Consider the following 25,039-nt stretch of genomic DNA (forward strand, 5'->3'; position numbering starts at 1 on the left):
AAAACCCCTCCCTTCCGTTTCAAGCCTTCCCATTTGGCTCTGAGCAGAGACAGCTCAGCTTTAGTAGAAGCTGTTTCTCCTGTCTCGGCTGACTTCTGAAAAGTCTTAAGGGAGAGGGGGCATCTGAACGTGTGCAGAGCGCACATACTAAATAACGTCGTAAAGGATCTACAAGGGGGACGCTCCTTTTTCTAGTAGTCTTGAAGAGCTTCGGCACCTTTTATTTTGGAGATTAAGCATTATTTTAATCTACTTTACCGTCTTATCTTCCTTACCTAAACTTTCGAACAGCCTTTCTTTTTATCTGACCAGTCCTTATTAACAGAATAACCGGGGGGGGGCAACGGGACGGAGCGAAACCGAGACTCATCCATTTCTAAAAAACGCTCAGTGATATCTGCCAATCATGTCTACTTAGAAGTAAGTCCCACGGAAGGCAATGGGACTTGCTCCCGTGTGTGTGTATCTCTAGGATCAGATTATTCATCTGGGAAAATATACAGGGACAATTCAAACTTCATCGACACCCTTGAACTGTTCAGTGGATGCGCATCTGCTGTTTTATCTCTGCAGAGCATTAGCTCGCTGGGAGGCCTAATGAGGAAATGAAAATAATTCAGTTTGGAAAGCCCCAGATGGGGTCAGAGATTTCAGAGTAGCCTACTGTTTGTTGTGAGCCCTTCTGAAGAAGAAAGAGGAAAATTAGAAGCAGATCCAAAGCTATTCCTTGGCTAATCTGATGGACCTTTTATTTATCATGTGGTAATGCCTTTTTTAAAAAAAGAAAAACACTTTATTAAGAGCAATTTTTTTTATTTTTACTAAACACTGTGCTGTGTCATTAATAGGTCAAGGGAATACTGTATTTCAGGATTCCAGCCTGAAAGGTCAGGTGAAATAATCTATTCTAGTTGTTCAATGCATGAGTGCAATAATCTTGCCAAATTTTCAATTTTGAACCCAAAGCATCAAAATTGTCATTGGACCTCAGAATTGGGAGGTGGGAGGCAGAAAGGAGGATGCTCCCCCCACACACACACACAGGGATGAGGAATATGTGCCCCTCCACATCCTGTTGGGAGCCAGCTCCCATCAATCCCAACCAGCAATGAGAACTGGCACCAGACATAGTGATGGCAGAAGGGTTCCCAGTCATAAACACCATCCTTCACAACCCCAACATAAATTAGAGGGGTGTGGGTTGGTGTGGGTGATTTGCAAAAAAAATTTCAGGCATTCTAGCAGCAAACAACACTCCAGTTTAGACAAATTGAGAGGAAAGTCCTGGGATGATATTGGATAAGCTGCCTTCAGGGGATTCCCCCATCCTTCTTGGCTGGAGTCCATTTGTTAATCCTCTCCATCCAGGCCAGCATGGTTTAAAGGTGCCTTGGGTTAGGGCTGGTGCAAAATCCAATCACCTCCAGCGCATGGCAACGGAAAACCAAGCAGCAGAGTACAGTACCCAGACATGTGCAGTAGGCAAAGAAAATCCAGCGGTGTGTCCAACTAAACACACACGCAGGCGGTAAAGTTCATCAGTTTACTGAGGTTCAACAGCTTAATACAGTGGTTTTCAGCCAGGGTGCTGTGGTACCCTGGGGTGCCTTGAATGATGGTTAGGGGTGCCATGGACAACACTGGCCTCTGTCTCTCTTTCCTTCCCTCCATCCTCTGATGTCATATCACATCTCTGCCTCTCAGAAGCTTGTGTGGCTGTTTGTTGCAGCAGCCCTGGCTACAAGCCCAGGCGCTCAGGGGCTGGCCAGGAGGTGCTGGTTGCCAGGAGCTGAGGCAGCCTCAGAGTAAGCAAGCCAGCTAGTCTGCCTGCCCTTGCTATTGGGAATAGACAGACAAGTGGGAGGGCAGGCAGGCAGCCGCTGCATTGGTCTTTCTTGTGCTTGCTGTGTGCAATGCCTGCCTGGGAGCTGAGTGCCAGGTGCTGAAGGGGAGCCTTTCTGCCATACCTGCCCAGTAGCGGCCACTGCTGCCTCTCATGGTAAGGTGCTGGCCTCACATTCACCTTTGGCCTGTCTCTTCCCAGGCCTCTGTGAAGAGGCACCTCTCTTTGGAGTGCCTGCAGGTCCTGTCCCTGCCTCTTACCATCTGGCCTAGGGTGGGGCCTGGCAGCCTCAAATAGGTCTGCTGCTTCCGCCGCTGCTGCTGCCCAGGAGGACTCCCCTGCGTGAGTGCCTGCAGGTCCTGTCCCTGCCTCTCACCACCTGGCCTAGGGCGGGGCCTGACAGGCCTCAAATAGCTCTCCTGCTTCTGCTGCTGCTGCCCAGGAGGACTCCCACTGAGCTTCAAAATGTAGAACCATAACTAAAGAAAGAAGATGAATGAAAACTCCTGCCTAGAGGTCCAAATATATCTCTGATCTGTGACGTTAAAACTTTACAGACTCAGAAGAATAAATTCACAAGCAAGCTTCCACCCCCTTTATTCCTGATGACTCCGCTTTTATGGGATGCACTGCTAACTAGAATACAAGAGTTTTGAAGGTACACCTGTTTACACTTACTTATCTGAAGAAGTGTGCATGCACACGAAAGCTCATACCAAAATAAAAACTTAGTTGGTCTTTAAGGTGCTACTGAAGGAATTTTTTTTATTTGTATGCATCCAATTCTCCTGCTTTAATTACTGCATTTTCTCAATGGGGTTGCTTTATTGCCTATTTTAATTGTGCTTGGTTATAATTAAATGCTTGTCTCATGGAAATCCATTTATAAGCCTATCTTTGAAATTAAAAAAATAAAAATAAAAGCAATCCTGTAATCGACGTTCAGGATGACGAATGAGTTTTACTCTCCCCCTCCCTTCCTCAGCTCGAATTTGAGAGATAAGGCACTAACTACTTTATAGCCTCGTCAAATTCGAACTCCCCGTTCCAGAAACCACGAGGCGCACCAGACGCGCCTCACACCTCTAGCTCTGCTTTCACCTAATTTCTCCAAACCCCTACAGTACAGTACTGTACCTCATTCAACCTTCCAGCCAGTTTACGTCCTACCCTTTTGAGTGACATCCAATCAGGCTGCGGCGGCAGGGTTTTTTCCCTCCTCCTCCTCCTTAATTGGCTGAGTTGCAGTAATGAGCGTGACGTCACGGACTCCCCCCCGCCCTTCATCCTTTCATCTCTTGGGGCCGTCGCCCCGCCCCGTAAAGAGGTGCGACCAATAGGACCGCGCTGCTCTCAGCCCCGCGCTCTCTTACTGGTTCGTGGGGAAGGGGGAACCGACCTTGCCCGTGGAGAGGCGGCGGTAGCGAAGGCCGCTGTCAAGATGGCAGCCGGAGGGAAGAGGCGGCGGGCTCTGCAAGCTTCTCCCCGGCCGCTCTCCGCTTTCCCCGCCGCCCTCGCGGTGCTGCTTCTCCTTGGCTGCGGCCCAGCTTCTTCTGCTGCTGCTCCTGTGTGTCACCACCGCATCCCCAGCGCCAGGGAGGTGAGGCAGGTCTTTGGAAGCGGGGTGGGGGGTAAGAGGGCGACGCGGGATCTCCGCCTCGACCTGCGGATTGCAGTGATGGTTAGGACTCGCCTTCGGCTTCCGCGGATCTTTCCGCCGGTTGCTGCGTTTGCAGCTTTGTTGGCCGCCTGTTTTGCCTGTTTTCCGCATTTGTGCTCGTAAAAGTTCCTGCTTTGAATGCAAGTGAGGATGGTGGGGACCGGTTTATAAAATCTGATTTATAACTCTCCGCTCCTCCACTTCCTTGGGATCCTTCGTTTGGGAATGCCGATGCAGTAACCTGTTGGTTGGTGCCGGTTGTCTCTTCCGCGCATCCCAGCAACTTATTTTTTTCTAGGGAGGATCGCGAAACGCTTTTGGAAAATACCGTAGCTTTAATCTGTGGCGCTGCGATATTTTTTGTCATTATGTTAGACTAAAGGCAGGGAAATATCTCTACAGTTTTGGCATTTACCTCGCGTGGTAGGTACTTCGTTTTCCCGTTGTTTTGGGTGACTCGGCCTATTCTGCTGCTTTATTGTAGAAAGCCAAGGTGATCCGAGTGACAAAATGCTGAGATTAGAAGCTAGGCTTAGTTTTCTTTATGCAGGAAGCGGCTACGCTCTGTTCTTTAATTCTTCTCAGTACAATTGCCACCATTTATGGCACACAGGATTCTCTTGACGGCTAAAATAATGATGCACTTAAAAAACCCATAAAATACACCCCATAGCACAAGTTAAAAATGGAAATAATCGTATCATTTATTTTGTTATTGCCCACCCATTAAGATCCCATGGTCATTACTTTTCTCTACCAGAAAATTTGGTTTGTAAAAATGCTTGATATTTTCAGTGGTAATGGATTTAATAGAAAATCTTGTCCTGTTTATGTGATTTTATTTTAGTTTATTCAATCGGACTTGGCTCCTACTTAAGGGTGCATAGGATTATGGCCTAACAGAGAAGTTTAAGCTGTAAGACTCCTAGCAACAAGACAAATAGTTGCTTCCAATTGGGGGGGGGGCACACTCCCTCCCACCATAGAATATTGGACCCAATGTGTGTGGAATATAGCACTTATGTAATGCTCAGCTCACCATTGGAGGGTGATAAGAGGAATAACAAAAAAAAATGGGTTTGACTACATATGGTCTGAATTTATATTGTTTATTAACGGTACTGTACAGGAATCTCTTTTCCGTCTCAGTCACAGCAGCCTTTGTGTCACCACACGTTAGTGTGTCGGCTGCCTCTGGGGCCTCTGGTTCGCTAGTAAAACTGTATTACTGTTTCGCGAAATGATGCAAAACTGAATTACTGTTTCATGAAATGATGCATGTCTGAAAAGTGTGTCACCAACATGAAAAGTTTGGAAAGTTCTGTTTTAGATAGACGTATAGCCTGTGGATGTGAGCTTAATCTGTAAAGGAAAATATTTTTCATGTCTGCTTTGATGCCATGTAGATGGCTCCATACAAGACTTTTAACATCTGTACATGCAGACATGAAGACAACAGGTTGTTTGGTAATAGTTCTAAAAGTTTTCAGTAAAGTTTGGGGGGAAAAACACTGGAACAACTTCAAGACTCTGCCATGTTTTGTGGCCGCCCACCAGTGATCTGTTGGTGGTGTAAAACAGTATTTCTCAACCAGTGTGCCTCCAGATGTTTTGGGACTACAAGTCCCATCATTCCTGACCACTGGTCTTGCTAGCTAGGGATGATGGGAGTTGTAGTTCCAAAACATCTGGAGGCACACTGGTTGAGAAACACTGGTGTAAAAAACCTCTTCATCCAACTGCCCCCCCCCACCAGAGAGGCTGTGGCCTACATGTCAGATGACACAGACACCCATGGCATCTATAATAACCCTGCCGGCACCAGCCAAGCCTGCCAGCTTCCACCAGGCATACACAACCTGCTCTACTTGTTCATGACCAATCATCAACACATATGCACTGAAAGCATGGCCCAGCATGAAACTGTAAAGAAACACACTGGCACTCCCAAACAGAGTGATTACAACCCCACACTTGCAGCTGGCAGCCACATATGCCAAGGAAAAATGGCTACAGGGGCACAGCAATATGCAACAGTGACAAGCAACCTAACCACACCGCCCCAAGGACGCATACACACACCCCAAAGTGGAGAAGGGGGAAGCCACATCCTCCTCCTCAGGAGTTGAGCTTTAATATGTTACAACCTTGGCACAAACAAAATTGCTAATTAGCACATAAACTACAGTACATAGATTTATAGTGCCTACTGGCATTATTTTGGATTTTGACTGATTAACAACTAGCCAGAAATGACACCAAAATTACCGTAATATTTTTATTAATTATTATATAGATTATTCAGACCTAATAATAAAAATTATCTCTATATGTAGCCATTTTTAAATTCTACTTGCCCATGTACAAAGCCATGAATTTGTATTTTCTGCCTAATTGCACAAATCACCAGTTCTAGACACAAACTAAGGGACGTGGGTGGCACTGTGGTCTAAACCACAGAGCCTAGGGCCGATCAGAAGGTTGGCGGTTTGAATCCCCGCGACGGGGTGAGCTCCCGTTGCTCAGTCCCAGCTCCTGCCAACCTAGCAGTTCGAAAGCATGTCAAAGTGCAAGTAGATACCGGTAAATAGGTACCGCTCCAGCGGGAAGGTAAACGGCGTTTCTGTGCACTGCTCTGGTTCACCAGAAGCAGCATAGTCATGCTGGCCACATGACCCAGAAGCTGTACGCTGGCTCCCTTGGCCAGTAAAGCGAGATGAGCACCGCAACCCCAGAGTTGTCTGCGACTGGACCTAATGCTCAGGGGTCCCTTTAACTTTACCTTTAGACACAAATTGAATATCAAAAAAAGAGGGCAGCTTCCTGTGCCCATCTTATCATTACGTGTTTAGTCATCTCGTCTTTCATGTCCCATTCAAGTAAATATTTGTAAATTTATAGCTCTCAGTGGGACAAATTGTGGGGGGAGGATATTAATTTCACGGCTTGTATGGGGATAAAAGAAAATATATGGAAGATGGTATTTAGGTGGCATTTGACACCGGCCAAATTAGCCAAGATATACAAAAAGGAATGTGATAGATGTTGGAAGTGTAAAGTAGAAGCAGGAGACTATCTCCACTGCTGGTGGAATTGCAGCAAAGTGAGAATATTTTGGAACAACATATACGAGAAATTAAAAAAAATGCTGAAGTGGACATTCGAAAAAAAGCCCGAGATTTTCCTCCTAAGCCTTCTACCTGAGAATACCCCCAAAGATAGGAGAAGTATCCTTCTATACGCATGCGCAGCGGCAAGAATAGTGCTAGCCAAAAACTGGAAAGGAGATAAGGTTCCATCACTCGAAGATTGGCATTTAAAATTAGTAGAATACATGAATTTAGCCAGAATAACAGCAATAATTAGGGAAACTCCTAAACAAAAATTAAAAACGGAATGGAGTTATGCAATAGAGTATTTTCACAAAGAGGGATTAAGCTCAAAGTGGGTGATATGCTTAGAATAGAATCAACAAGTTGTTTAGATAAATATTTAAATCAGGGAAGATGGAAATGAATAAAATTAAAAATACAATTGAGGAAGAAACATAATGATATAGGAATGATGAAAGGAAACCGATCTCATTATCTGGAAGTTGCTTTTTATTGCTTTTCTTTTTATGGTACCTTGAATTTGTATTTTCTCTTTATTTTCTTGTTGTTGTTTTTTCTCTGCGCTTTTTTTTTTCTTTTTTTCTCTCATTTTTTTTCTTTCCTGTGTTTTTCCTTTTTGCATTTTGTATTTTGTATGTCTTGTGCTTATGATTTGTCTGTTATCATTTTACCTTTTTTGCTTTTCAATTTTGATTATTATATGTAAATTATTGTTATTCTATGAGTTATTATTTGTATGATCTTTTAAAAGAAGAAATAAAATTATTTTTAAATTTTTTTTTTAAAAAAAGAGGGCAGCTTTGACTTGTTCCTCTCTCTTAATCAAATGAAATAATCTATTTCATAAGCTCTTGAGGGAACCCATACTTTTCCAAAGCAACAAAAAGAACCCAGCAATATATTTTGTGAAATGCTTTCTCAGCATCAAGCAAAATAATTACAGCCATGTAATTTCTATTACTGTTTTTTATTGTTATAACCCTGGAACTTTATAGTAAAGGGGTGTGTGCAAAGGAAACTAGTAAATAAATCTGATTGATGCATCCATTTCTTCCTTTATTTTTTTTTGGGGGGGGTATACATGTTATTTGTTGAGTCAAATCTATTTATTCTTTATTTAGGTTATCTATAAAGTTTATCTTAAGGAAAATCGTGTTATAAAGAGAAATGTGGATGAACAACTAAGAATTAAGACAGTATATGACAAAAGTATTGAGGAGTAAGTATAATGGCAGCCTTCTAAAATTCTTATTCTGAGTGGGAAGGGGCTGTTGGTCCTGCCTGAGAAGTATTTCTACGCACATGTGGAGATGTCTTCAGTTTTTAGTTCCTGCATTCAAACACTAGGAAGAGCTCATGTCCAACCTGAGGACATCTTACCTATACTGGAGAATTAGCTGATAGCTAGGAAGACCTGTCCCCCTTCTACTTTTCTCACCAAACAAGTAGGCAAGGCAATAGGGAATACATAGCTAAGGGGGACAGATTTATGTTGCAGGACTGAGTCTGGTGTAACTGGTTTTATAGGTGGAAAGGGATTGGTGGATGATAGTATTTCATACAAATAGAAAATAAACAATTCCCTTCCCTTGTTTTCTTTCTTCATAGATTGCCACCTGGAAAAAAGCACCTTATAAAGGTATGTGACTCTTCCTTCTTGTATGTATGTCAGTCATACCTATTGCTGAATGGAGTTCTAGTTTAATTGCGCCAATCCACTGGTCTGCATGATCCGTGCTTGTAAGTGGTATTCTAACTTTTCTAAACAGCTTTCCTGCTCCATATCTGAAACTGCTTTTGACATTTGCGCAGACCTAACATTGTGTGTTCTCATAACCGTGGCTATGTGATCAGGAGCAAACTGACTTTTCTCCCTCCTCCTTCCTCTCTGGTGCAATTTCCACTTTCCCTTACCTTGGCAACTTTAACCAAAAGCAGCATTAAGAACTACAGAAATGATAAGTGTGGTTTTAGCACTAGCCAGGGTTCGTGTATGAACCAAGTTCTGAAGTATGCTACAAATAAATCTTAATTTGTGTCACTTTGCTACAGATTTTGTTAAAGTTCAGGATACATGAGTATTGTCTGATAATACAATAAAATCAGCACTTCTTTATGCTTATCTCATTCAGTTCAAAGCTGTGAAAATATACTTAGTAAGTGAGACTTGGGATTTCATTCTTTAGAATCTAGTTTCAACTCTCTCTCTTTTTGGTGTAAAGAGACTTTTCTTTTCTGTACATTTAGAATAAGCTTTTCCCGCAAGCTATTTCCAATTTAGAGAAGACATTCCAAGTACGGAAACCTACTGGTACCATCCTATTAAGCAGGTATGTACATGGTTTAGTGTTGTTTAATAATAAGTGTCAACAGAAATCTGCATTTAAGATTATATTCTGCCTGTAGATCAGTATTGTTCCCCCCACCCCACCCCAAAAAACCCACTAAGAGTAATTCCATTCTGATAAGTAAATTAAATTGGTTACATTGGTATACCTAGCTTCTCTGTTATGTGGGTTTATTCTATACATCCATTTTCTTGATAACTAAATCTGTAATTCTGATTTGTTTGAAGACAGTGTGTAACAAATGAATATTTAAGGAAGAAAGATGACCCTCACCGATACTGCCGAAAAGCCTGTGCAGAATATACGAAGTGTGGTCCAGTCACAGTTCCTGAGGAACACCTGCAGGTAATTCAGTCCTCGGCAGCCCAGGTGTGGGGAACTTCCAGTTCATGGTTCGAAGATGGCCTTCCGGGCATCCTTCATTTTTAATAAGCCATGCCTACCTGCCCTGCACCTGATATCATACATGAGGGGCAGGTAAGGGCAGGACTTTAAAGGAACAACTGGGACACGTTCCTTTGAGCAAGGTTTGCTTTTATTTGATTTGATCTGATTGATCTATATCCTACCCTTTGTCCAAAATGGAGCATAGGGCAGCTTACAAAAACAATTATATAATACTATAATCATAATAAAACCACTCCTAAACCCAACAAATGAAAATGCAATGAACAGCAGCAATAAAGCTCTGCAGCGCAAATAACACTTCATATCCAAATTCCTGGACAAATAAAAATGTCTTAATTCTTAGCACATATCTTATGAGAATGGTTGCGCTATATATCCACAGTTAACATCCCTGGCCGGAAAAAACATAGTAACTCTTATAAGTAGCAAATTTCTAAACAGAAGTTGTGAGTCAACTGTACCAGTCATCACTTGCAAGGGTTTAATCTTAAATCCTGTTATAGTATCACAATGAGAAGATTCCATTTCCTTTGGTACTTAACTGGTATCAAGGCAAATCAATAAGTGGCATCAAGCGAAGTGAAGTTAAGAAGAGCAAATAATGTTGGGAATCAACAGGGATGAGAGGACTAGGAGCTGAGTTCCAACAGATTGGTGAGAGGATTGAATTTTCAACTTGAGTGCCGAGAAATTTGGGGTTCAGTAATATTCAAAAGTATATTATGTTGATGGACCTTGGCTACTTTTAAAAATTGTTTTCAGTTTTAATGTCTTGTTTTTAAATAGACTAGAATGGTGTTTTTTTTCAATTTCATTAAATAAAATAAGTTTTGGACAGTCTCTGTATTACACTTTTCAGTGTTTACTTCCTTAGTTTTCCTTGAGTTAACAAAACAGCTGAATAAACCAGCTGAAAGCTGCCTTTTTAAAAACCTTGAACAGAGCAAGAGTGATCATATATCTCACCCAGTGTAAATTCTCTGGCACCAGATATTAAGGCTAACCACAGTGCATGTAGACCATAGCAGACGATGTGCTTTGTACAATCTATCATATGTGTAATGATAATAAGATGTCACAATATAATGTACTACGGCAGGCATCCCCAAACTGCGACCCTCCATATGTTTTGGCCTACAACTCCCATGATCCCTAGCTAACAGGACCAGTGGTCAGGGATGATGGCAATTGTAGTCTAAAACACCTGGAGGGCCGAAGTTTGGGGATGCCTGTACTACAGCATCTTCAGATGCTAAACACACACACACAACACACACCTCACTTTCACAATCTGAATGATGTCTCTGGATTGGAAGTCAGTGTAGTAGGCATGAGAGCTTTCCAAAAGAAAAGATTAAGCATTCATTAATGTCATTCCCTGTTTCAATATCATTTGGTCCTAACACATCTTGCCATTTTCTGAACTTTGGACTCTTAAAAGCACTTGTGGATTCTGGAGGGTATAGCTTTCAAAAGCTATTTTAAAAAATAATCAGGTACACCTATACCCTTTGAATATTGGCTGTGAACAGTATAACAAAATCAGTATAAGTGTGGCAAATCATTGTCTTAATATCTTTCTTCAGTCAGATAAAGAAAAATAGAAAGGAGGAGGATGGGTTGAATCTAAGTCATGCTCAGAGCAGACCTATTAAATGGCTGGCTAGCTCAGTTGGTAGAGCATGAGACTCTTAATCTTAGGGTTGTGGGTTTGAGCCCCATGTTGGGCAAAATAATCCTGCTTTGCAGGGGGTTGGATTAGATGGCTCTTGTGGTCCCTTCAAAATCTACAATTCTATGATTCTATAAATTAGTCATGGCCATTGATTTCAGTGCCTCAACTCTGAGCAGTTGGCTACCAAATTTATTCTGTTAGACTGAAGACAGTTGTTAAATTATGTCTGTTTGAAACTCGTTTCCTCTAAATTTAATGTCTTAGCAATGTAGGGTATGTAATGAAATGCTGAATTGTGGACTTGTTGGTGTAAGAGACCAAGAAGGGGTTCGAGATGCTGACTTCGTGCTATATGTTAGTGCTCTGACTACTGAAAGGTGTGGCCAAGAAAATATTATTGCATATGCAGCATACTGTCAACTGGAAGCTGATACGGACAGGTAACATTTTTTCCTCCAAATTACCGGTAACTTTAATTTATAAGTGTACTGGTATAATGACTTCCAAAGGTGGCTTTAACTGACCAGTTTACTAGATTAACTGCGCTGCTCAAATTAATGGCTAATTCTTAATGGAATTCTTAATGGAATGGAACTAGAATTATCCATTTAAGTTCTTTTTGAGCAGTAGATGTCTGTGTTTGTAGCCTGAATCATGAAATTAGAAGAATTGCCTACTAAAGTAGATGTTGCACTCTTCATCTCTATTGTTTGCAGAGAAATCCAACTTCTCTTTGTTAAGAGATTTTACTAGCAATACCATTATCAAAATCTATTTAATTTATGGTCAGATGGGGATTGAGTGAAAATATGTTTCACTCTGCTGCCGATTGTGTAAATGGTGAAACGACAATTGCTTACGTGCTTTAGCATTCTAAATTTAGATTTTTTGTTGTTGTTGAGTGCACATTGTTTCTATTCATTTATTAAACTTAGTATGTTCCTAAGACAGTGAAATTTTTTATTCTATAGAAATAGATATTTTTCATTATTTCCCAGGCCAATTGCAGGGTATGCTAATCTTTGCCCGAATATGATTTCAACCCAACCACAAGAATTTGTTGGCATGTTGTCTACAGTGAAACATGAAATCATTCATGCACTGGTAAGATATGTTATTTTTGCGTTCATTTAAAATACTAGCAACATCTTTGTGTTGCACCATGCAAAAAATTGTTTGATTTTTGTTTCTCTTCTAAAGACATAGATGTGAACTTTGCCTACACTGTATGTTTATTTTACTTTCAGAAAACTTTTTTGTTGTTTTGAGGTTTGTTAACTTCTAGGCAAAGCATGCTTTCTTATGTTGAAGGTAAATAATATACATGACTTTGCATTGCTTTAAAGGGTTTTTCTGCTGGGCTGTTTGCATTTTATCGTGATGATGATGGAAAGCCTTTGACTGCCCGAAATGCAAATGGATTGCCACCCTTTAATGAAAGGTATATATTTAAATCTATGTTGGACTTTACAAACCTACCGTATGTAGTTTTGTTGAAGGAAGTGATGTGGCATAGTTGTGAAATAATTATTTTGTCAACATTTTAATAGGTTGTGACTCAGTCAGTTTGTTTCCTTGGCTGATTTTTCTTCCATGTCCTCTTTTATAGACAGCCAGCTGTCATGAGCTTCACAGTTATCAGGTTTAATAATATTTTTTTGAAATGGATTTAACATTTGCTAATGTCAGCCTGTTGATCATATTTAGAATTGATCCTGCTTACCAGTCCAGTTAATTCAGTCTGCCTTTCTTACAGCCTTGGTGTATATCAGTGGAGCAATAAAGTAGTAAATAGCGCAGTGCGGTTATGGGATGTACGGGGCAATAAGAAACTGCTTCACAATGTTTTCCTTCTGATAACTCCTAAAGTAGTTGTAAGTATCATTTTCACTTTTTATCAGACTAAATCTAACTAACTTCCTCAGATACAGACATCTACACAATTTGCCTTGCCTTCTTTAGGAGGTTTGTCTAACACTTTGAAAATTATAGGAATAGCTTACTCCCAGTATCCCTGGCAAGCTGCTTACTGGTAAAATAATGCATGTCAAAAGGAATAGTTCTCATTAGAATAATGATCACTCCTTGTAATAGTAAAGTGGCTGCCCCTTTTCCAGCTACTAGAGCACCAGAACAAGGCCACCCACAGACATGGGAGTGGGGTTGGTTCGGGATATTGCAGGTGTGCCAAAGATATCAGTCCATGTTTCAACAGAGAAATGAGAGACCTAAAGGAAATATCTCAAACTGCATGGAAGTTGCCATCATGCTGCCATAGAACCTGAGTGGCATGAAGCCACAGCACAGACACAAAACTTCAGCTGACTGGGTTGCTGCTTGTATTCCTTCAGCCTACTAAAGAGGAAGGAAGTTGGGCAAAAGCCTGATCACATTGTGGCTTGGATAGTTACCTGTTAGATATGCTTTTTATCCTCCAAGTGATTCCATTAAAAGAATCATTCTGAAGACTTTAAATTATGGGTTTTTTGAGATCAGAACATGTTATGCTTTTCATATAGGTGAATTAATTTTTAAACTATTTTTTTAGTTTATTCTCAGCTTCATGAACTTTAAACAGTATTTCTTACTAGCAGCTTCCATCTCCGGCTCACTCCATTCACTAACCTCGCCTACCCACCAACCCCTTTGACAATCCTCCCTTCCCCATGTATATGTAACCCCTCCTCCCTTTACACCTCACCCTTCCCCTCACCCCAAGCTTTAAAGGAGGGGCTTGTTTTTGCCCAAAGCCACTCTCTGAATTGCCTCCTCCCTCCGTTAACATTTGCTGCAGCTGTATTTAATAGGGGAAGCACTTCAGAGAGCTGCTGGGCAAATCACTCTATGAAGCGCCTCTCTTCCCAAACATCTTGCCTGGGGCACCTGCCACCCACACTGCTTGCTCGTCTGCCTGTTCTGCTGTCCATGGTGTTTTCATGGCTGACTATTGGCAATCATGTGAACCACATTGTGATAGCAGCCTTACATTTCAGTGCATATAGGAAGAAGAATTGGGGGACCCTTTTCATTGGAAATCTGTGCAAGATGAAAGAAGCCCCTCCTGGGAACTTAAAATATTGGGGGGGGGGGTAGTTTTGATTCTCATGGAAGAGTATTGCTAATTATTTTGACAGTGGTCTTCTGATGCATCTTTTTGAAGGAGGAGGCCCGAAAACACTTTGGATGTCAATTTCTAGAGGGGATGGAACTTGAAAATCAAGGTGGCATGGGTACAGAGCTCAATCATTGGGAAAAGAGATTGTTGGAGGTCAGTACAGCTAATGATGATACAGTGGCTATTGGGTTTTTTGCGAGGTGATCATAAACTGAAATGTAGGTTTTTGTGATATCGGATACTTTTGTCTCCAGAACGACAGATTGATTAAAGTCTAAAGTAGGATATATCACTGGAAATATTCCTTCCCCCATCCTCAGACTTCTATTTAATCTTTCCCTTACAATTTGTTAATGGGACAGTCACTGCAAATCTAGATAAAACGGGATTATATAAAGCAGTTTTTAAAAGAGGAGCAGTACAGCTTGCTTTGTGAAAGAATACCATACATTATAAAGAATATATAATTGTAATTATTACCTTTGTCTTCATTTGTCTTTACCTTTCCACTCTGCCATTTTTATTTATTTTAAATGAGCAGGATCAGAGAAGCAATTTAGGGTAGCCCCCCCCCCCAGTGTTTCAGACTACTGTACATGCAACTCCTCAGTCTGTAGTCAACTTATACAGTGATGAGAGGGCCTCCTGCACATATCAGCTCATCAGGAAGCCTGTCCCATACTGTGTGGGAATTAGACGCCTAGTGTGGCAGTGCCTACCCTTTGGAAACCACACCTTTATAAACCCCAGAGGTGCTGTCTTCACTGGCTTTAAACACCTATTGAATCCTCTACCATCCAATCTCCTAAGTGGACTTTATCCCAGACTTTATCCGAATTGGCCCAGGAATAGCACTTGCATGTAAATCACTTCAGACCATTTCTTTCCCCACTCCAAATCAAGGAATGAGTTCCTGTTCTGTCACGAAGCTTGCAGTTATTTTTGGTGGTTACTTTCAGAATGAAGCTATGACTGGATCGCACACTCAGAACAGGGTCTTCTCCCGCATCACTTTGGCATTAATGGAAGACACTGGGTAAGAATGTATAGTTTTGGTTTTCTCATAAATATGCCTTGTTTGGACAGATCTTAAATATATAGTTAAGAAACTTATGTAGTAGGTGGTGTTTGAATTTTAGGCTTTGGAAACAATGCAACCTTTCTATGCAAATCATTTTGTCAATATTGTTGCCACTCCTTGTTCTTGTAAATATTGGGGTTTCATGTGAGGTTTTGTCTTAAGATTAATATTTCCGTTCTGGATTTGCATCTGCCACTCGGCTATTTTTAATGCACATGAAAAGCCTATACCTTGAGTTGGATAACTTAAATTCTAACATGAAATTGAAATCAAAATTTCTCTGTTCATTTTGCATTTATCTACTAGTGCAATGTGAAATTGTTTAGTCAAATTAAGGATACTCCTGAACTAATCATAATTCTCGAGCATTTCCCTCCAGTTGAAAGAGGATAATGGGGGATGGAAAAGGCTGGCAATAACTAGTCAGATTTGAATTACCTAGAGTGGCATTAGCACTAGCTGTTGAAATCCCCCCTTCATTGTTTATTCCTTCATTAAAAGAGAAGAGCAATTCCATTTTTTGGCTTCGCTTCTTAAGCCAAAAGAGGAGCGGCAATCTTGGAGGCGACAATACGTGTGCCTGTTTGTAGAAATGCATTTGCCTTTTCTTGCCCTGCCTGCATTAGGAAATGGTTCATATCAGGTAGTTTGATTAACAAATGCAAGAGCTTTGAAATAACTTTTTGCTGACTGTTCAGAAGTGCAATAATACCGTAGCATTTCTGTTTCAACATATGTTTACAGCTGGTATAAAGCCAATTACAACATGGCAGAAAAACTTGATTGGGGCCGAGATAAAGGCTGTGACTTTGTGATGAAAAGCTGTAAGTTTTGGATTGATCACAAGAGGAGAAGGTAAGAATATGTTTCTTTAGATTACATGTTCTGTGATGCCACTGGCATTGCAATAGCCTATTAATGTTTGTCTGATTAGTACTGATTTTTTGTTAAGTGTTGTATAGAAAGATTTTAACAGTTCCCTTATTGTGGTTTTCAACTTTATTCACAGGAAAGAATTGGTGGATCCATATTGTGACACTCTGCGGACTAATCCATTGCAGCTAACCTGTAGACAGGACCAAAGAGCAGTGGCAGTGTGCAATTTACAGAAATTCCCTCAACAGCTGCCTCAGGAATATCAGGTATAAAGGATGTGACTCTATGTGAATTCTATGAACCACCAGTCTCATTCAGACATGAGAACAAGCAGAGGGGCTGGGCACTTCCTCCTTCTCTTCCAGTGCAACCACAAGAAGGAATTTGGAAGCTTTTGCTTCCATTTTAGATTCAGCTTGATTTGTTGTTGGATCACATACAAACTGTAGTTTGTTGAAACAAGTCAACTTTAAATAATAGTTTAAGCAGCTGTCTTGTTTCCACTCACCAAAGTTAAGATTAACAGTAGTTTAGGGTTCAGACAACACCCAGTCAAAAGAGAATGCATTTGTCATGCTTAGCAGACTTGTATGTGCAGTACCTAGCAATACTGTTGGTCCTAAAATAAAAATTATTAATGGCAGTAGCAACTATAGCTTTGTGCTTTGGTTCTCTTTAACATGAATATAATGTATGGAATGTAGGCTTCTGCCGTTGTTGTAAAAGTTTGCTATTACTACCAGGTGATGGTGGTGGTGATGATATGACTGTGCTTCTTCTACCTTCATCTTTTGCAGTATTTTGACCGTCTCTATGGAGTACCATCAGAAGATTTGCCTTATTATGGTGGGTCTGTTGAAATTGCTGACTTCTGTCCGTTCAGTCAGGAATTCAGCTGGCACTTAAGTGGTGAATTTCAACGAAGTTCAGACTGTAGAATACTCGAAAATCAACCAGGTCAGTTGGTTTTGTGTTTAGTTTCTCCTTTAATATCTTTCAGAAATTTTGGGTTCCAATGTAAAGGAAACCCATGGCTTCTTTAGCTACTCCATGGTTGTCATGTTGCATCTGTATCTGAGTCTACCCTGGTTTGTTTCAGGCTCAGAAACTAGGATCTGAAATCACAGTCTGAAGCTGGTTAGCAGTCCACAGTATGTGTTAACAGTGCTTTCCTGGTTTTTTAGATCCTTTCAAAAACTATGGTGCAGAAAAATATGGACCAAATTCTGTGTGTCTCATTCAGAAGTCGGCTTTTGTTATGGAACAATGCAGAAAGAAACTCAGTTACCCTGACTGGGGCAGTGGCTGTTACCAGGTAACTGCAGGAGCTCTTAATTTAAGGTTGCATTTTGTAAAGATGTGTTGTTTAGAAATCATTATTCCTCTTAACTAGTCATTACATGTTTCTATATTTGTATCTAATTGTATTAGACCAGATAGTCATGTGGAAGTCCAAATATCTCCCTACCTCATGTCCCTTAGTTTTATGCCAACAGTATGTCTCTAAAGTGAGCAGATACCCTCTTACCCGGCCTTACCAACAATCTGTCGTCTTCCAAATCTGCATGCAAACAAGTGAAGGTACACACAAATAGTTCTAGCCTTTCCTTTTGACAGCTCGACTACAAGCAACATGTCTCTTAAAAGACTTGGTTTTAAAATTAAATAAATGCTTGCAATAATCTAGCTAGTCCAACTTTATTTCTTAGGTTTCTTGTTCTCCCCATGGGCTGACAGTTTGGGTCAAGGATGAGTCATATTTGTGCAGTCGCTCAGGTCAAATCCTAACAGTGAATATTCAGATGAATGGATGGGTACATATTGGGAACCTAATTTGCCCAGCGTGTTCAGACTTCTGCGATTTCTGCCCACCTGAGCAGGATCCTCCTCCAGTTGCTAATTTAACAAGAGTTACATCTATTGGTAAGCAATCCTTCAAAAGTCATTAAGAGAAATAGAGAGTTCTTGGGTTTTTTTGCTGTCATGTTCTTTGCTAGGAATACAATTCTGAAAATGCTACAAACAGGAGAACTAGTTCACTTGTTTTACACTACAGTGGTTTTAGAGGAGGAGAGCAGGACCAAAACAGACAATTCAATTAGGCTTTGGAAAACACTTTCCCCCTCCTTCTCTTTCTTTAGTTTGGAAAAATGATGAATTAATGTTTAGACTCTCAAAGAGCATCTGCCTCTATTCCTATTTGTCAAGGACTATTTTGAACAGCATCTGCAGAAGTACTTAAACTATGCTAATACCATTTTAAAATTTATTTTAGATTTGTGTTCCTGTTCCCCTAGCCTGGTAGTAACCCTATGGCTATTGATGGCGAACTTGCTTCCGCTACTGGCTGGATTTCTTCTTTGTGCATGGAGTTAAACTGGGCTCCCAGGTTATCCCATAGACTACGTCTAGAGGACACTCCATTTGAGTTCTTCTCAAAGGCAGCTATCCAGAAGAGCAAACACATCTCCACCTGCCTTGTGGCAAGAAGGCCGGCTGATCACTGGCCAGAAGATGCTGGAGAAACAACCTCTAGCCCGAGGAAGGCGAAGTTTACAGCGTCATCTCAATAAGTGCCAGTATTAAAGTTTTGTTTTTACATTGGTAACAAATTGTGGGGAACAAAATCGCCAGTAGTGTTATGTTGCCACTGGTCTGGAGTACTCTAGTTAGGCAGAATTCTCTGAGACTGGTAGCAGAATTTTTGGTATCCTTAGAGATATACCTCAGAGTTTCCTTTAATTTAAAAGCCATGAAAATAAGTCGCCATCATTGCTAATAACTTGAGCCTAGTGTGGCTTTATGGATTCTTGCAGATGGATCCAAAGAGTTAGCCTTTCAGTACAGCTTTAGGATGCTTTGTACACTCTGGTGATTTGAAGATATTCTCTGAAGTATCTGCTGCTCAGAATATGGAGGAACTTTTCAATAGCTGCACATCATGCACTTTTGATATTCTAAATATTTAGGGAAGCTTTTAATCTTTAAGAAATTAGTGTATTTTAATGTTTTTGTTGGAAGCCGCCCTGAGTGGCTGGGGTATAAATTATTATTATTATTATAAATAATGAAAATATTTAATGTCCCCTTAACTTGTTGAAGACCAACTACTAAACTATTATGCTGTAATTTTGATGGACTTAAGCCTTCAGTCCTAAGCATACTTGCTAGGAAGATTTGCCTCCTAGCAAGCATGTTTAGGATTGAACCTTCCTAAGTAAACTTGTTTTGGGTTGGTTACTCGTGTTCCGTTTCTTACAAGGTAATTTGAAAAAAGGAGTAGCCCTCATTCATGAATGTTCATTTCATTGCATTGGCCTTCTTCAAATGCTGGTATACAGCACCAAACTGTGATACTTACAGATTCCATACTGACACCTTTGGGGCCAAAATGTGGGTTTCTATTATCAGGGACCCTATTCTGGTTCTTGGGTGAAAGAATTGCTGAGTTCAATTACGTTGGGTACATGAAGACTTGTAAACTTTTTTTAAAAAAAAGTATGCTGCTTGTGCCACTAAGAAATTGGTAAAAGTCAGTGAGCAACTTGTAGATGAAGAATCTGTTCCCGTGAGACTGAAAAACCCTCAGGGATCATAGTTCTGATAACTTTCCTTTCTTGCAACTGGCACAAATTGCTTTTGTCTTGGGACTGGAGGGGGTCACATCTGGTCCTGCTGATCATTCTGATCCATTGAAAGCAATGCTGCATTAGGAGAAGCAAATGTTTACCTAAATCTTCCAGTCCTCTCAAAGTGTGCAGTGGTAGCAGGCTGATCAGCATAGTGAGATCAGAAACTCGAGTGGAATCAGGTGAACTCTTCCACTAACAAGAAATGCAGTCTCTTTGCAGAAAGTACATTGGGAGTGGCTAACCAGATGTTGGACCATAACTCCCATCCTCTCCAGCTTGGTCAAGGGTCCAAATACAGCTGGAGGGCTAAAGGTTGGCCACCCCTGCTCTAATAGTGCCTGCTAGATTTCTTTTCTTAAAATAAACCTTATTTTTACAAAGAGGGTTTGTGTGAATACAGCTTGTCAGTAAACTGCTTCCTACGTGAAGCATGAGAAAGCTGACTGAAGCATTTGAGAGGGGATTATTTCCTCCAATGATGTGAATATGTGTACACTACTATAAATATGCTCCTGCCAACCTAGCAGTTCGAAAGCACATCAAAGTGCAAGTAGATAAACAGGTACCGCTCCAGCGGGAAGGTAAACGGCGTTTCCGTGCACTGCTCTGGTTCACCAGTAGCGGCTTAGTCATGCTGGCCACATGACCCAGAAGCTGTACGCCAGCTCCCTCGGCCAATAGAGATGAGCACCGCAACCCCAGAGTTGTCCGCGACTGGACCTAACGGTCAGGGGTCACTTTACCTTTACTATAAATATACTATTTATATTACACATGACATTAGCCTTAAATAAGCAGGTGGGGCATGGAAATAGCAATAAAATATTAGGGTTAAGAAATGCTTTAAATATGTCCAATTTGAATAGGAATGAAAATTCTCTAAATAGATCTATAGCTCAACTCATAGGAAATGGTTCCATGGAACATGGAGTAAAGATTAATTCTTATCTGTGCAATAATAATAGAACTTAAATAGCATCTAGTAAGGATGCTTTTATATACTTGAACATTTTTCTCATTGTCTTGAAGCAAAACAATTGCACTGTATTAACTTTTTGGCTAACTTTGTGTATAGGCATTTTTACCAATGTTAATGAATTTGTGTCGTAAAAATAGAACATTGTCCTGTTTGAGAAATGTTTTTTTCTTCTGCTAGGCATTTGTCCATCTGAGAATGTAATGAAATGGAGAAATATCTTAAGGTCCCCTTAAAAGTTGCAAGTTTGTAAATATATTAGCCCAGAACTTAAGAGAGCATTTGCCTGTGTTACCTTCCAGCACCTTTGCATGCAGCTATTAGTTGCTTTTATGCATCTTGCGAAAGCAAAATACAGTTTTAATATGAGATTCTAGTTATATCTGAGAACATGGTAGCAACTTATAATCCACAGCCCTAACCGATGTGACTGGTATTGATTACTGTGTTTAAAGAAATGCTCCTCAGTTAAAATATAAGTAGGCTATTCTCCTCTATGAGTTAGACAAATTCTGGTTGATTAGCAAAGGTCAACACATCTAAAACACATTTTACTGTTGCAGAACAATCTCATGTGCAGGAAGCAAGTTCTGCTACTACCACTGCTGTCACCATCGTTGAGATCAACTGCTTCTGGACATTTTTCTGAGCAGGAGTCACCAAGTCCTTGGGCACATTTGCCAACAGAGAAGCTGTTGTGGGCAGCACACTTGCCCTTCCTCCTCCTGAAATTAGGCTTGGCAAAAAGCATGTTTGCTGCCCTGCCTCACCCAAGCATTGTGGCAGGGAGAACAAGCAACCAACCTTCCTGGAGAGGGCAGCTGGAGAAACAAGAGCTATCTCTTTATATATCACCTACATGCCAAAATGGCACTAACCTTCCTTTGCAATTGCAGTCTGCAGGAAGAAAAGCCTTCTGTTGGGAGTGGGATTTTTTTGCTAGGGAGCATCACGCCTGGGAGGAAAAAGGATAATCCTTCCCTCTCCAAATAATTTCCCATAGTAGAATAAAGCTGGGGGCAGGGAGCCCCATCATTGGCTACAATAGAGGGTTCTTCAAGGTTAATTTCAACAGAGGGGAACTTCCATCTCTACATGTACACGTGTATGCATGTGTGTCATGTTAGCAACCCCAAGATGCAAGAGAGTAGCTGATCATGAGAGGATCATTGGGAGTTGATGCTATGCTTGAGGCATTCATAAAATGTATTAACTGCTTCTCGCCTCAGATTAGATTCTGCAGTAGAATAATGTTTCCCACACTGGAACAAATAATTTCATAAAACTGCCTCTCTGTTTCAGGTACATTTTGTTCTTTGGGGATGCATTGAGGTTTCAAGTTTATTAGAATGAGATTGAGTGTTTCATCAAAAATGGGTCAGGGTGGTGTTTGTTTGTTTTTTAAAGAGAACAAAAGTAACAGTAGGAAGCCATAGACTTATTTCAAAATACAGAATATAAGAGCACATCCCTGACTCAGGACAGAAATCAGTAGATGCAGTTCGAGTTAAACTGTATTTACATTTCAACTATCACTATCATTAATTAAATTTGTACACCTCCCTTCCTCTGAAGATTACAGGGTGGCTCACAACAGAAACCTGTTGTTTCCAGTTAAATACCCACGTTCTTTCTAAATACAGTCGTACCTTGGATCCTGAACACCTTGGTACTCAGACGTTTTGGCTCCCGAACGCCACAACCCTGGAAGTGAGTGTTCTTGTTTGTGAATGTTCTTTGGAATCTGAAGGTCTGATGGGGCTTCCGCAGCTTCCAATTGGCTGCAGGAGCAGGGGCGTTTTGCCCATAGAGGCAAGTGGCGCAGGGCACCAAGTTCACACAGAGTTCTGGAGGGCGCCTGGGAAGAGGCGGAGGCTCGACACCGCACCTCCCAGCATCAGCTCACTGCCCTTGTCTGCCACGCCGAAGCAGCACCGCGCCTGGAGCTTCCTGCTGCCATGGCCACCGCGGCATGGGCACCAGGGAAGAGGTGGAGGCTGGGAGCGGCGCCTTCGCCCGCTGCGCTGAAGCAGCACCGTGCCCAGAGCCTCCACCTCTTCGCCCTCGGAGGAGCCGCCCTCCAGCCTCTGCCCGCCTCCTCCAGCCCCGCAAAGCTGCCAGCAGCGCTGTAAAAAGGTCAGCAACTCTGAGAAAGGGGGGAGGGATCTTTGAACCACGGCACCGGATAGGCTTAAGACGGCTCTGTGCAGGAGCTTCCTGCAGCCAATCAGAAGCCACGCTTTCATTTCCGAACATTTTGGAAGTCGAACAGATTTCCGGAATGGATTGCATTCGACTTCCAAGGTACAACTGTACAAAATAACACTGCCACCATTCTTCTTCTTGGCAAGCACACGAACAATAGGTGCATTACTGTATCTAGCCTGACAAGACTCCTCACCATGTTGGCATTCACTAGCCTACAAGTCATTCTAAACAAGGAAAGATGTTTTTTGATGAAATGTCATAAGGAAACATGACCTATGTTTTACTTGATACCATATAATGCTGCATATCTTGGTTATGAGGAAGGAAATGAATGTTAAAGCTGCTCATTTTAAATATTTTCATTGTGTTAGGTCCCAGTTATTGTACAGATATGCTCCAAATAAACCTACTTGAAATATTAATTTTAGCTAGACAAGTTTCTCCATGCCAGTGAGCTGTTTTCTATTTTAGGTTCCCAACTTGAACTCGTGGGAGGGTTTTATGAGAGCATACTTACCGTACATTTTATTTTATTGTTTTATTGTGTGTGTCTTGAATAAGGTATAGATTGTTTGGGGAATGGGGGTGGGAATCTTACCTATCTCTGCATATGTGGGCCAAAGCAGACACTACGCTTATCTGAATTAATTTATATGAATGTTATACAGTTTATAACTTGGTAGTTTAAAATCCAGCATAAGCTGTGGATGAGCAGTAGAGAACGGTCTGCGGATGCACATCTCTTGAGAACCAGGATCATGACTGAGAGCAGTAATACAGTTAAGACTCCGTATATATGTGCAATCTGTCACTCCATAGTACAAAATGTCAACATAGATTTTTACATGTAAATTGTACTTTGCCGATTGATACAACATACTATTTATGCAGAACTATTCTTTTCCACTTCTTGTCATGAGTGGACTTCAGGCTGGATTATGTATGTGGCGTTTAAATGTGCAATTGATTTTATTATTTTTAAAATATGCGGAAGATTCTTTTAGCATAAACACTTTGAGCATTAGCGTCAAATTAAAGAACCTTGTCTTAAAAAAAACACCCTTTGGTCCTTTTTGTTCACAGAAAACGCACACTTTCTAGAAAGAAATTGAGTTCTGTAGCGAGAAATGTAGAATACACTGCAGCTGCTCTGAAAAAAAAAACGGAATTATTCAGTTGAGTGATAAGCATGCCATTATTTTAAACTTTTCAGTACTGTTCTACTTTGTTTTGATATCACTTTGGGATACCTCGTGGGAATTGTAAACAAAAGGTATTAAATTGCCTTGTGGGACTTAGCTTTCTTGTGTGTTTAAGCTCCACATAACTACATTTTCCCTCAGGACTGTGAGGGAAAGCTGCTTGTCACTGATGGCATAGCTTTGTGGGGTATGTAGCTAAAAGAAGAGCTGAGAGCCATCAGTGGACTGAGAAAGAGAAATCTAAGATGAGGGTGGACAGAGGTGAAGTAGGATTTGAAGAACAGGGCAGAGGAAGTGGAACTGGTGGGACAGATCTCCCCCATCCCTGCTGGAATATGGCGGGGGGTGGAGAGAGGAATCCTAAGGAGGCCAACAAGAATGGGAAAAGATGTGGAGCCATTGAAGGGAGGCACCAAGGAGGAGACTGGCAAAACGTATAATACCTGGAGCATTTTGGCTTGACAGTGAGCTCCCTGCCAAGTGCTACCCCATTCAATTTCACAGGCTTTTTTTGGCTAAGGCTTTCTGCTTCAGTAGATCCAAGTTGAAACATTAATGTGTCACTCAGGGGAAAGGAAGGTTCAGAAATCAAAGACACTGCCTCAGGAGGTTCTTAAATCTTTCACTGGAGGTCTTTAACAAAAGGCTCAACAAGTGTACCTCAAGGGTGCTTTAGGTATCAGAAACACACACTCCCGTTCCATGTCTGAATTCTCGTGAGTGACTTTGAAATGACATCCTCATTTTCAGCTTACGAGCCCTATGTAATATCCTCCACTTCCCTGGCGTCTGAAGTTTATACTGAGATGTTGTATCTAATTGACTTCACTTTCTGTGGAAATGGTTATGCTGTTTTTCTGTAAAGCCTGTGACAATGAACACGGAGTACAGTACAGATGATA

At 41.2% G+C, this 25,039-nt stretch overlaps 1 protein-coding gene across 3 annotated transcripts; it reads left to right on the top strand.

Annotated features, from left to right (window-relative positions):
• Window positions 1–3,170: 3,170 nt before the first annotated feature.
• On the top strand, window positions 3,171–20,131 carry LMLN (leishmanolysin like peptidase). 3 transcript variants are annotated; one of them, XM_035129622.3, is made up of 17 exons: window positions 3,171–3,443; window positions 7,738–7,835; window positions 8,225–8,255; window positions 8,864–8,946; window positions 9,192–9,309; window positions 11,312–11,487; window positions 12,046–12,151; window positions 12,394–12,488; window positions 12,804–12,921; window positions 14,208–14,315; window positions 15,122–15,198; window positions 15,988–16,098; window positions 16,253–16,385; window positions 16,917–17,076; window positions 17,304–17,434; window positions 17,829–18,042; window positions 18,395–20,131. In XM_035129622.3, the coding sequence occupies exons 1-17, from the start codon at window positions 3,285–3,287 to the stop codon at window positions 18,493–18,495; spliced, it is 2,019 nt and encodes a 672-aa protein (XP_034985513.1). In that variant the 5' UTR covers window positions 3,171–3,284; the 3' UTR covers window positions 18,496–20,131. The 3 variants fall into 3 exon arrangements, with proteins under 3 accessions (XP_034985513.1, XP_088508349.1, XP_034985522.1); XM_088652223.1 differs by lacking the exons at window positions 17,829–18,042; window positions 18,395–20,131 and adding an exon at window positions 17,616–17,816 and having other exon boundaries at window positions 3,234–3,443; XM_035129631.3 differs by lacking the exon at window positions 17,829–18,042 and having other exon boundaries at window positions 3,235–3,443.
• The last annotated feature ends 4,908 nt before the right edge of the window (window positions 20,132–25,039 follow it).

Source organism: Zootoca vivipara, chromosome 1, assembly GCF_965207765.1.
Source record: "Zootoca vivipara chromosome 1, rZooViv2.hap1.1, whole genome shotgun sequence".
NCBI classification, from domain to species: domain Eukaryota; kingdom Metazoa; phylum Chordata; class Lepidosauria; order Squamata; family Lacertidae; genus Zootoca; species Zootoca vivipara.